Here is a 13,796-nt window from a genome sequence, read left to right on the forward strand (position 1 = left end):
CGGACCCACAGTGTTGACCGTGGACTTTCTTCTCCGTATGTGCACAGTTTTCCTTTGCGTGCTTTCGTTCCCTCCAACATCCCAAATATTTGTAGTTATTTTAATTTGTCACTAAGTTACCCTTTGGTCTAGTTTACTAACAAAAAAAATAATCAAAAGGGAGTTGATTGATGTGTGTGTCGCGTGTGTGTGTGTGTCGCGTGTGTGTGTGTGTCGGGTGTGTGTGTGTCGTGTGTGTCGTGTGTGTGTGTGTGTGTCGCATGTGTGTTGCGCTGCAGTACTACAAGGAAGTAAGGAGCATGGCCAGAAATGAGATTTTGTGAACGCAGATAAGATATTTAACTCAGCCTGGAAGTTGAGTGAACTGTACAGTAGTTTTGAAAAATACTACATAGTTCCCAAGATCCCTATTCAATCCTGACTTCCTCTACTGTCGGTCTGGAGTGTGGGAGGAAACTGAAGCTTCCCAGAGAAGAACAGGGAGAACGTACAAACTCCGTAAGGACAGCACCCGTAGTCAGGATCGATCCTGGGTCTCTGCCGCTGCAAGTCTACCGCTGCGCCACCGTGCCGCCCCTAAAGGGTTCCTCTGGGTGTTCGTTTCCTCCCACATCTTAAGTAGTTTAAATGGCCTCTACACTTTCCTTTGTGTAGGTGGGTGCCAGAGAATTGGGGAAGAGGGACAATGGGCAACATTGAGGAAATTATTCCAGTGGATTAGGGTAAATGTTATTACAAAAAAAGGGGAATTGCCAAATCTAGAGTTCCCTGGAAGACTAGATTGCCAAATATAGTTCCCTGGAAGACTAAAACCTGCTTCAAGAGTTAGAACAAGACAAAAGGCAAATCTGCCTGATGCCAAGAGCTGAATATAGCAATTGTTTGATTTACAAAAGACATACATTTCTGGAAATTATTGAGTTAAGCAAATGTTTGTAAATCCAAAAGTCTGGATGCAATACATTATGGTATGTGGGTACAGTGTAATCCGATGGATGTAAAATACCAAGATACTTATTATGGCAAGAAATTTCTTCATAAGTAGAAGTGCGAAACGGGTTGAAGGGAATCATAAATAAAACATACTTCAATTAAAAAAAAAAAAAACCTGTGCAGCAGAAAGCCTAGATGAATGTACAAAGAGTATGGGGGGGAATTACAAAAACAATCAAGATTTGAAAAAATAGCACAATTAAAATCTAGAAAATTCAGCTGTTGTTTCAATGTATATAAAAAGGCAAAGGTTAATTAATGAACAATTATGGGGGGACCAAAATGATAATCTGTGTTTGGAGGCAGGGGACATGGGTAAGATTCTCATATATTTTGAAGCTACCTCCACACAAAAAAAGGTGCATGATGCTTTAGGTATGGTTAAAGCAGATACTGTAGATGAAATATTGGATGTGATAAGCAATTAAGGGGATTCAATTACAGAAAATAGATTAATTACCACACAAGGAGGAATGTATCTTGCGTACATTTAAAATAAAAGGCAAGGGAAGAAATTGTCATCCTCATCAGCTGCAGGAGTAATGGCAAAGGATCGGGGGGGGGGGGCTGTTAATGTGGTGCTGACCTTTAAAACAGAAAGGGACAAATCAAGTAATAACAGGTAAGTTAGTTTAACTTCACTGCCAAATTATGAGAAACCATTCCGAGGGACAATATAAAAGAGAGAACATAAACCTTGAAGTGTACCGTTCGGGTTATGATGTTACAGGATGTTGGCAGGACAGACATTATTCCTGCGAGGGAAGATCAGATAAGCTAGATTTTTTTTGATCATTGGAAGCTAACGTGGCAACAATCGAGGTGTAGGAAGTTGAGGCGCCTAATCAGAAAGTGAGGATCGATTTCCCTTGGAGCGATCAAGGTCCAGGAATTGTGGATTTAAAGCAAAAGGTGGAAGAATTAGACCGGAAACAAATGTTTTTTATCCAGAGTTGAATGGCAGACTGGAATTTGCTCACTGAACAGTGATATGGTTATAGCGCCCATCAAATTAAAAAGCTTCTGTGTGTGGTGTGGGGGTGTGTGGTGTGTGGGTGTGTGGTGTGGGGGTGTGGGGGTGTGGTGGGGTGGGGGTGTGTGTGGTGGGGGTGGGGTGGGGGTGGGGGTGGGGTGGGGGTGTGTGTGGTGGGGGTGGGGTGGGGGGGTGTGTGGGGGTGTGCGGTGTGGGTGTGTGTGGGGGTGGTGGGGGTATGTGGGTGTGCGTGTGTGTGTGGGTGGGAATGTGTGTGGGAGTGCGTGTATGTGTGTGTGGGAGTGTGTATGTGTGTGTGTGGGTGGGGGGAGTGGTGTGGGTGAGGGTGGGTGTGTGTGTGTGCTTGGAGCAGTGACCTACATAACCCACGGATTATGGCTAACTTTCTGTTCCATATTTCAAAGCTGATGCTTTCAGAAATTATGCCTATTTTCCCCAAAATTAATTCCTAACTGGATCAATGCAATTTGATTGTTATGAAATGAATAATAACATTTTCATTGTGAGTTGGTTACAGTAATTTGAAAAATAAAACTGGTGACCAGTAATTTATGGTTTGTTTGGAAATATATGCTGTATTTACTATTTATTGGCACACTCCTCTTGTCCCTCAGAAATGAACCCTTCGAAAACATCATCACCTTGACCTGTCACATTAATTTCAGCACATTACTGCGTCCGCATTAGACTCTAGTGCAAGGTTAAGTTGATTTAATGGGTTAGTACACTGGTAGATTGTTTACAAGGCCAAAATGAGAAGGTAAGCATCTAGTATCTCCTAGCAGATACGAACCAGATCATGGTGTCGAAATTTTAATATCGCTGTATTTACTTGATACATGGCAGCCTCTCGGGGTCGGCTGTCATTGGCTTTTATTGCAGATCTAGTGGTAACGTGATTTGTTAGGTATATTGTGAAATCCTGTTCTTTTGAACAACTTCTTCTTCTTCTTATCGAGTCCACACACAAGATTAGAAGTTGTTCAGCCAGAGCTGAACACACTTCTCGGCATCTGCACAATGGTGTCTGTCTTGCGCTTCTTGTGCGTGGTGGTGGAAAGATTGGTTGAAACAGGGCCGCGACGTGAACGCTCTTTCCTTGGCCCCTTTTGAACAACTAATCAGATAATTGTGTTCAAACAACTGCAAAACATACAGACAGGATTAGGTCATATATCTCCCAAGGTTCTTAGCTGTTGACTAATGTTATAACTAATTCGTACCTCTACCTTGATTCTGCAGCACCTAACACAAATCTGTTCAGCACAGTTTACATTTTTTATGAGGCCAATTTTTGTTGAAAGAAAGGAATTGCTCTGCATTTCACACTCCTATTTTGTCTATATTATCACTCTAACTGCTCCAATTCATTCATTCACCAAATAACTCTTCTTATCCTAAACTTATCCCCATGGTCACCCCAGTTTTATCATATCGGGGACATTTCCCTCCCCTCCCCCCTAACCTTTTGATTTTTATATATTTTAAACTCCCTTTTGTGACTTGTAGCCTAATTCTCTTTTTCAAGATATTGTCTCTATTGTTGCAACCTTTTCGAGGAAAAACAGATCATCTTTAATGACCTTGTTTTGCATGTAAAGTTAAGATGGAGAAGTTGCTACCTTTAGAAATACGGGTGTTTTTAGAATTGGACAAATGCTTAAAGAATAGGGAACAGTCAGATGTGCGGGAACCCTAAGAATTGGTTATGGAATGAGAAAAGACTTGTATGGTGCTTATTACAAGCACTGACTAGTTCGGCTGAATGACTCTTTTTACAGAATCTAATACATTTATGGCAAGGCTTAAGATCATCCAGCTCATTTTCTCCTATCTGCCAAAAATAAGCTTTTGTTGCACTAATCGTTGATTTCTGAACCATTATCAATGAAACTTTTTTCAAGTGTTATACAGTGATTCTGATCTATTGCATGAACAAGCTAGTTTTCCTTAAAGCAGAATGTGATTTTGAAAGGAATTGATAGAATTCTTTGAGAGGAGGAGAGCACAAGTGAATACAGTAGGCATCAGGACTGAGAGTGTAGCAAATCATTTTGTCCGTGAGGGAGTGAAAAGTAGAGGAGGGAAGTTTGCAGATAGGTATGAGTCAGGCCAGGTACGGGGAAGCAATGACTGGGGGATGCAGGTAGATTTAGGAGGAAAGCTTGTTGTCCGCACGAAAATATTAGTACTAGTTTGAGGCTTGATATAGTGTTACAGTCAGTGAGTCAGCGGTGATAGTGTATTTTATAAATCTGACGGTGTCTTGGGAGAACTTAGTAGATGAGGCTTATGTAAGGAAAAAGCTTAGATATGTAGAGTTGGCAACAAAAGTTGAGAAGCGAGGATGAAGAGCAAGAGTACGTCCGGTAGTGGTGGATTGTAGAGGTTTCATAGCGAGATCGACCACGTCGCCATTTGGAGAGCTAGGAATTCGCGGACAGAGTTTGCGTAAGGTCATAAAGCAGATGCCAGAGGCAGCAGAACAAGGCTGGCTGGATTTGGTGGAGAAGAAATAGTGTCAGTTGGGGGCAGAAAGGAAACGCATGACATGCAGTATGTGTATTTCTTTGTAATTGTAGTCTGTGCAAGTGTATCCCAGTCTAATGCAAGGGTGATATTTGTGATGTTACAACCTTAATGATGGGCTTGGATTAGTGGAAGATAGCATGCAGGTGTTTAGCATTTGTTAGAGTGAGCTGATTGGCTGCAGCTTCCTTTATAGCAGGTATTGAGGGGGGTTGTTCTGGGATGCTAGAACCAACTGTTGCGCCTTCCTGAGGTGTTGTGGACCTAACTCAATGAAACAGCAATGAAGGGAGCCCACTTGATGATGCCAATGATATACTTGCATCTATGGGATTAGTTTTTTTTAAAGAGCTAATTAATATGTAGATAGGGTTTTTTTTGCATTTTGAGTCATTTATTGTAAGTTGGTATGTTTAGTTAGATAATACTTTGGCTTTGGGCTTGGTTTTCTTAGTTGAGTGCTTATCCTGAAGTTATATGTAATTTACCCCACTGCATATAGGTATGTTGCAAAACTTACCTTTAGCGGCCCTGCAGTTCTGTCGCTGCCCGTGTGCACGACTTTGGCGCCTTTGAGAGGGGGGCGGGTTTAAAACGCGATTTTCACTTGGGTATTGAAATCAAGGTTGTTCAGCCTACCTAGTTGCTGATGAAAAATTGCTGCGACGTTCGTTCGCTGCAGTTATTTTTAAACTAAATCGGGTTATTTAATTGTTATAGTAGTTTAAAAATCACCCTCTAGAGCCGCGAACCCCGACAACGGGACGGATCTTATGTAGGGGACAAGGCAAGGTAGGTTGTTTATTTTTACATTAAAAAAGATCCCTTTATATAAAATTTTATGTTGCGAGTAGCTGACTTGGGGGCCCATTCAAACCCGCAGTATCTTTCATGCCGACATGGGCTTCAAATCCACTGCAATGGCAACGTTCCAAACCATCGGGTTGCAGAAAAACCCACTCGCAAGCTGATTTAAATGGCCATTAATTTACAGCAATTGAACACTAAATTCCTTCCATTTGGCCTATGAATTAATGTCAATGAGATTTAAAAATCATGTTTTATTGTGAATTCTTGTGTGAATGTTCTTTGGACGCTTAGGCTATTTAAAAATGTAAATCTTTCCTTAAGAAATGGTTAGATGTTTAGATCTAGTAATTGAATTTTAGAATTAGCTACAATTGGGTAACTAACTAATTATATGCTTTAATTTCAGGTCATCCAAGTAAGATTGTTTAATATTAATTTCCGAATGCTTCAATCTATAATAACTGAAAATGTATTTCAGTTCTCTTAATTTTTAATAAAGATATGGCCATTTGACCTTGATCACAACTTTTGTGTTAAGTCAATGGAAAAGCAATAGGGAACAAGATGCTAATTTCCGAGTATGAAAATGGCCATAACATTTTTAATACTGAAGATATGAAAGTGAATTAGGTGTCAAATTAAACTTCTTTTTATGCTTTATCTGATTGCAGACTTGATTTTTAAAATCTCAAAATTTTGTAACATTGCTTCTACATATGAGGGATTGTAAGGCCTTGGTCTGAGACTTAAAATTTGGCATCCAGTCATTCAAAGGAATGGAACACTCGCAAGGCTAATGATTACTCAGCTCTGAGCTCCACATATAGCACTGAGAGGGGCACACTCTGGTCAGCCCAACACCAACCCTCATGCAATTTCGCTGCACTCTGGGGAGCAAGCATTTGGACCAGGTTCTCAACACAGCAGTGTGCAGCCCAGTGAATGTCTTTCTTTTGAATGTATAGAGGCAGGTAACTAGTTGCAAGTGATCAGATGGAAGTAAAACATAGTTAGAACTAATTAATGCCATGTTAGGTTACACTAAACCATTTAGGTCGAATTGATGACTAGAATTGCACTCTGATATCAGTTATTTGGGGACCAATAAAGATTGTTGATCAAAACTTTCAATGGCATATCTTGGGACCAGGTTAAATAAAAGCTATGTGTGATTTGACTTTTCCTGTCGTCTATTGCTGTAAATTAGATAACCAAGGGGTTAGCTAAAGGAAATCCTGTCAGTCATTGAGCAAGTATGATTAAGACATGGATCAAAAATAAATGTATTAAACAAATATTGCAGATGTTCTTGATCAAATCTCATGCTTAACTAATCAAGTTTCTGTTTTTAGAGCACCAACAATACGAGAAACCAGCTTCATTGAAAAAATGAGGAAAACAGTAAGTGCATTTGCCACTTTTGATATATTCTGGGACACATGTAATCCCACAGACCTGATGGGGAGCAGAACAAATTGAGTTAATTCCCTCTGCTACAACTTTTGGTAGTTGTTTTCTACAGGTTTCTCATTGGGTTCACTACTTTCAAGAGACCAGTACTGCTTTCTTTATATTGTGTAAAATGAATCTATTTTTTCACAAGATTCCTGTGTTTTATGGCATGATTTATCTATCTATCTATTTATTTATTTATTTATTTAACTTCATGCAACGTCCACTTTATGATCAATTCCCTGAGATTAGTTCCAAATTATCTTTTGCTCCATCAGATTTTGTGAACAGTTGTTTGAAATTTGCATTCTTGATTTACCCTTGCAAGTTACTGTTTTGACCACCTCCTTATCTCTTTCAGCCACCACGGCAAGCTTTGAAAACTAATTTATTCCGCTGCCCTTCGTTAGTCAATCTTGCCTTAATAGTTTGCTGCCCTTCTCCATACCATCTTTGAGGCATAAAGTCAAAACACATTCTTAAAGCTCTATATGGGCTTGCCTTCCTCTGTTCCATGGAGAACCATTCTATATTTTTCAACATCCATCTGTAAATTAGAGACCTTTATCCTTGCAAACATTTTTGTAATACTCCTCTGTACCCTTGTAATAATTCTCCTGACATGTGTTCAAAATTCAATTGAATCTAACCTGTGAGATATAAACGTCTAGATTGACATGCTTTTATTTTCTATTCCTCTTTTATTGTCTTTCCCTATTAATCCCTCAAATGTGCTTTTTTCTACAAGAACTCCCTGCCATGCTTTGTCTGCTTCACTGGACTGAAGCTGTATTAATTCCTCCTTTTTTTTTGGAAACTTGTTTTGAGGTTACTTTTGTCAATTAAGAATGTTTATATAAAATGGAAAGGCACAAATGTCCCAAATGAACCCTGCCAAAGACATTGCATGCCAACCTTCCCCAAATATCCCTCCACCACCACAACTTTTTAGCTATTTGAGCCAAATATCTGTATGTACACCACATCGCATGGCCTGATGAACTGCCTCTGATGCCTTGCTAAAGAATTCCATTAAATTGGTTTAAATTATATATTTTCACCTTAAGCAGGCTGCGTTTTTCTAAATTTTGTCCACGTGGCTTCAATTAAATCACCACCACTGACATTTAGGCTGTCTTTATTGGCTGTCTTCTTGTTGATCTCATCCGAATTGGCTACTCTAGGTATAATTTGAGTGGGGCACTGTTTTACCCATTTCTACAACCTTGCTATTTTGATTAGGAAATTCCAATGGTTTGACATCTGGCTCGTCGAGCGTTGATTGCTGCGCTTCCTTCCTGCTTGTCGCGTTGACCAAAACGCTTGTATGCGATAATATATTGACAATATAGTTTTATTGTTGATGACGACAAGGTGAAATTTATGGTTCATCGGTTTGTTCTCCTTGAGCACATTTTAATGCTGTCTACAGTATTTTATCTAAGAAACCTGGAAAATTTGTGAATAACAACTTCTAATCCATTTTAGATTCAGCACAATAACATTGTTGCTGTACATGTATGTGTGAACACTACCCTGACGCTTTAGTGTGACAAATGCTATCTTAAGACACCCTGAACCCTTTTCACCTATTTTGTATTCTTCTCTGCAGGGAAAAAACATAGTTGTATTTTATGGCTCTCAAACAGGAACAGCAGAAGAGTTTGCCAACCGACTCTCGAAAGATGCGCAACGTTATGGAATGAGAGGGATGGCCACTGATCCAGAGGAGTACGATATGGTTAGTACTTTATTTTATGGGTCAATTGAAAAGCATTTGAAATTGAAGAAACAAAATTAAATTTACTGAATATAGTCCACCCCTGGATTATGAATGCCTAATTTATGGACATCGCTACAAATGTTTGGGCTCTCGTAATGTTAAATTCAAAAGTCTGATGCATTCATTGCCACGAATGGCAGAACTAGTTTTCTCTGTCCACTTTTCGTAATTATTCTTATTAATCTTACGCAGTAGTTTTTGTCTATCATTGCAATACTGCGGTGGTGTGATTACCGTAGCGAGTGGTTTTCATGCATTTTCCAACTGATGGATAAAATCGGCTGAAGGACATTAGTTTAAATCTTTTTATTTGAATTTTGAATTTAACAGCAATTTGCATACATACAATGATAACAGACAGTGATAATCAGGACATAATTGTACAACAGTATGTAAACGACCCTCAAAACCCTTACCCTTACCCACCCTCGCCACCCGGGAACAAACAACACTCACATACGTACACATCCACACAAATACGATAAAAAAAATAAAAATTTAAATTCAAAAAATAAATAAATAAATAAATAAATAAATAAAATAAAAGTTTTTTTTTTTTTTAAATTTGTGGGGAGGGAGGGGGGGGTGGGGAGGGGTTGAGGGGATAGCAGCTGCAATAAGACAGAGCTGTGATAGAGGACACTCAGTCCTCTTCCGAGTCCGGAAACAAGTTAAGAGAGTTAACAAGTTCCAGGAAAGGGTTCCATGTATCTAGGAATGTCTTGGTAGAGCCTTTGAGAGATAACCTAAGTTTTTCAAGCTTTAAGTTGTAGAGCACCTCCTTGATCCAGCGGGCGTGTGTCGGGGGACAGGTAAGTCTCCAGTTAAGCAAAATCAGTCTCCGGGCTAACAGGGTTGTAAAAGCAACAGAGAGGTTGGTGTTGGGGGGAATACCAAAAATAGCTGACAGTGGGTTTGGAGGAATAGTCTGGCCATAGGCTCTGCTTAGCACGTCGAAAGCACTCCTCCAAAAGGTTGCTAGCTTAGGGCAAGACCAAAACATATGACTATGGTTGGCAGGGGATTGATTGCATCTGTTGCAGGTGTCTTTAACAGCGGGTATATTCTAGATAATCTTGCGTTTGTGTAGTGGACTTTGTGAAGGACTTTGCATTGGATTAGGCCATGACGGGCACATATGGAGGAAGAATGGATCAAATCCAAGGCAGTGTCCCATTGCTGGTCTGTTAGTTTCATATTCAGCTCGCCCTCCCACGCAGCTTTTAATGAGGTATAAGGTTTCAATATAACCGACCCTAACAAGTTGTACAAAAAAGAGATGCATTTCTTCCGGTTGGGATCTAGAGCTAGGATGGAATCGGTCAGGGTTTCAGGGGGACGATTTGGGAAATGGGGGAATATCTTCTTCACAAAATTCCTAATCTGGAAAAAACGAAAAAGGTGGGAGTTTGGGAGGCTATAGTTGTACGAAAGCTCAGCAAAAGACGAAAAAATACCATCCTTGTATAGGTTTTTGATACTACTGATGCCATTACTATGCCAGGTTTTGAATGCGGAGTCTGTACTTGAAGGATTAAAGATGTGATTTTTAAGCAGTGGGGTCAAGATGGAAGGGCCTTGTAAACCAAAGTTTTTCCTAAATTGACTCCATATCTTGAGCGAGAGGGACGCAATTGGGCCTGCACCCGCAGATGTTATAGAAAGGGGGAGTTGAGAGCATAGGACAGACCGCAACGGGAGATGTGAACTCGCCTTTTCCATGTGTACCCAGGTCGGTAGGTGGTCCCAATCATCATTCATCCAGTACAGGATTTTTTGCAAGTTAGCAGCCCAGTAGTATCGCCTAAAGTCAGGAAGTGCCAAACCGCCGTCACTCTTAGGAGACTGTAGTAGCGTCTTTCGAATTCTGGCCGGTTTGCTACCCCATAAAAACTTAGATATTCTCCTTTCTAATTTATCAAAAAAAGATTTAGTGATAAATATAGGAACATGCTGGAAAAGGTACAGGAATTTGGGTAGGACGACCATCTTGACCAGATTTATCTGGGCCGCGAGGGATAACGGTAAGACTGACCAGCGGTCAAAGTCTCTTTCAGCTTTCTCAACCAGAGGCAGGAAGTTTGTGCGGAACATATCAGATAAGGGTGTTGTAATAAAGACGCCGAGGTAGCGAAATCCGTCCTCCGCCCATTTGAATGAGGTTAAAGAGCGAGGGAGCTGCTTAGCCAATGAGTTAATCGGTAATAGTTCACTTTTTTGGTAGTTAAGTTTATAACCAGAGTACACCCCAAACCGTTCTAAAATATTCATAATCACAGGGAGAGAGCTGACTGGATTCGAGATGTACAGGAGCAGGTCATCCGCATACAATGAGACTTTATGAATTGTGTCAAACCGTGTGATACCTTTAAAGCCCTTCTCTGAGCGTAACCAAACCGCCAAGGGTTCTATCGCGACAGCAAACAGAAGTGGTGATAATGGGCAACCCTGTCTGGTACCTCTCTGAAGGGGGAAGTGGGGCGACAGTGTGTCGTTTATTTGTACTGAAGCCACCGGGGACGAGTATAATAGACTGACCCAATGAATGAAACTATTGCCGAGGCCAAACCTGTCCATCGCCTCGTATAGGTACTTCCACTCGACCCTGTCGAAAGCTTTTTCGGCGTCGAGGGAGACCACTATCTCCGGGGTCTCACTACTTGGTGAATGGATGATGTTAAGGAGACGCCTAGTATTGTGGGAGGACTGTCGGCCTGGCATAAACCCCGTTTGATCTAATGAGATAATAAAGGGCATCACTTGTTGAAGACGGAGCGCAAGAACTTTAGAGAGGATTTTGAGGTCCACATTCAAGAGTGAAATTGGTCTATAGCTACTACAAAGCAGAGGATCTTTCTCCTTTTTAAGAATTAGGGAGATAGTAGCCCACGACAAGGTGGGCGGTAGGCGACGATGTAAAAACGCCTCATTGTACATATCTCTCAGGACTGGTGCGAGGAGAGCAGAGAAAGCTTTGTAATATTCTACAGTGAAGCCGTCAGGGCCGGGCGACTTTCCGCTTTGCAGCGATGTGATGGCTGCTTGGACCTCAGTGACAGTTATGGGACCACCCAAGACTTTCGTGGCTTCATCGTCAATTCGGGGAAACATCATACTACGGAACATGTCATCTGCAGTGGGAGGACAATCGGAAGCGTATAGCTCAGCGTAAAATTTAGCAAATGCTTCATTAATTCTAAGAGGATCGGTATGAATCTCCCCTAAGCTGGATCTAATGGCTGGAATTAGCCGTGAAGTCGCCTCGGTTCTGGCCTGATGGGCCAAAAGCTTCCCAGCTTTATCCCCAGATTCAAAAAAGTGTTGCCTAGATTTAAGCAGTCGTAACTTGGCTTTATTGGTAGACATGAGGTCAAAGTCTATTTGTAACCTAAAGCGTTCTTTATAAAAATTAGGGTCTGGGTCAGATGCGTATTTATCATCAATGTCCTTTATTTTTCGTAACAGGTCTGCCATTTGGGACGTCTCGGCTCTTTTCAGGTTGGAGACAAAAGAGATAAGGGCCCCTAATATAGGCTTTTGAAGCTTCCCAGAGTATACCTCTTGCTATGTCCGGCGAGTCATTCAGCTCAAAATATAAGGTGATTTGGGAGTGCAGGAATTGCTTGTAGTGAGCCTCTGCTAGTAATGAGGAGTTGAACCTCCACTGTTTAAAGGGGTTAGTTCGTTTACGAAAGTGGAGATCGAGGGAGGTTGCAGCGTGATCTGATATTACGATGCTATGATATTCGCTGGATTTAATTTTGGAGAGCAGTCTGTTATCTAAGAGGAAGAAGTCTATACGGGTATAGGTACGGTGCACGTGGGAAAAAAATGAAAATAATTTAGTCGTGGGAAATGTATGTCTCCATGGGTCAGTGAGCCCAAGTTGTTTGGTAAAAGCATGCAAAGTCCTACCTGATTTAGTTAAAGTGGAGGCTTTGTTCGAAGATCTGTCCAGTATAGGGTCTTGGACCAGATTAAAATCTCCACCCACAATGATGTGGTAATTTTCAATGTTTGGGAGAGATGTAATAAATTTGGTTACAAATGAGCTGTCATCCCAGTTGGGACCGTAAATACTGGCCAATATGACAGGTGTGTCTTGCAGTTTGCCAGACACCATGACAAAGCGGCCAGCAGGGTCTTCCACCGTTTTCTGTGGTTCGAACATTACGTTTTTACGAATCAGGATAGCAGTACCCCTAGCCCTATAATTAAATTTTGAATGAAATAAGTGGCTAATCCAGCCTCTCTTAAGCCGTGTTACCTCTCTGTTGCGAAGGTGTGTCTCTTGAATAAAAAATATATCGCCCTTAAGGTATTGCAAGTGGGCCAAGATCTTATCAGTCTTAGTAGGACCTCCCACTCCCCTCACGTTCCACGAGACAAATCTAAGAGTGTCGTTTGTGTTGGCCATATTTAGCTATATCCAAACGAGTGGGCAGAGTGCTGTAATACTGCAGATTGAAATGGAAGAGCGCATCGAAGCCAGCTGCTGAGAGTGGGGGTGTGGGTGGTAAAAGGGGAAAAGAAAAAAAACAAAACAAAAAAAAAAATACATACATACGTATACACACACAAACGGTCGGGACACATATCACTTAACCATCTTTCAAACCTGAGTCCCCGGACCTGAGGTCCCCAATGTCCCAACCGAACCTTGAGTGCCCATTGCACCAAGGTACGTTGTCCTCGCATCCGCATGGAGTAGTCCGATCTTAACTCCCAATATTTCCACATCCCAAAGCAGTAAAGTCGCTCAATATCAGTAAAGTAACATAAAATGAAATAACTATAATAATGTTAACAATGATAATAATAATTTGAGAAATGGACAATAGAAAATAGAAATAGAAATAAAGTGAAGTAAACCTAAATGAATAGATACAAAGTTAAAATAATAGCCTTGGTAGTTGTACTACCAATGACATTGCTAACACTAATTGTAATAATAGTAGTGATGATAGTAATAATACAACAAGACAAATTAACAAAATTAACAAAATAGTGATATTAAATAAGTAAGCCAACGTATAAGTGAAACAGGAATAGCTTCCTTTGGTATAACATAGTATAACTTAAAGTTGGTAAGGTATAAAGAAAGAGTTAGCATTAGAGAGATTAACAAGTGGCAAACTGGATTCTTGGATTAAGGCGCAGGGCAGAAGAACATCAATTAAGTATTGTTAAACAAAAACGCTGTAAGAGCTAATTGGTGTAACGCAGCCTTGACTA

At 40.7% G+C, this 13,796-nt stretch overlaps 1 protein-coding gene across 2 annotated transcripts in view; it reads left to right on the plus strand.

The window, feature by feature from the left end:
- Window positions 1–13,796, plus strand: part of LOC116988942 (NADPH--cytochrome P450 reductase) — an 82,578-nt gene that overhangs the window by 40,106 nt on the left and 28,676 nt on the right. For both annotated transcript variants that reach the window (XM_033045986.1, XM_033045987.1), the window contains 2 exons: window positions 6,679–6,727; window positions 8,391–8,519. In XM_033045986.1, coding sequence (XP_032901877.1) covers window positions 6,679–6,727; window positions 8,391–8,519 — 178 coding nt within the window. The remainder of the gene's footprint in view (window positions 1–6,678; window positions 6,728–8,390; window positions 8,520–13,796) is intronic.

This window comes from Amblyraja radiata, chromosome 28, assembly GCF_010909765.2.
Source record: "Amblyraja radiata isolate CabotCenter1 chromosome 28, sAmbRad1.1.pri, whole genome shotgun sequence".
NCBI lineage: Eukaryota > Metazoa > Chordata > Chondrichthyes > Rajiformes > Rajidae > Amblyraja > Amblyraja radiata.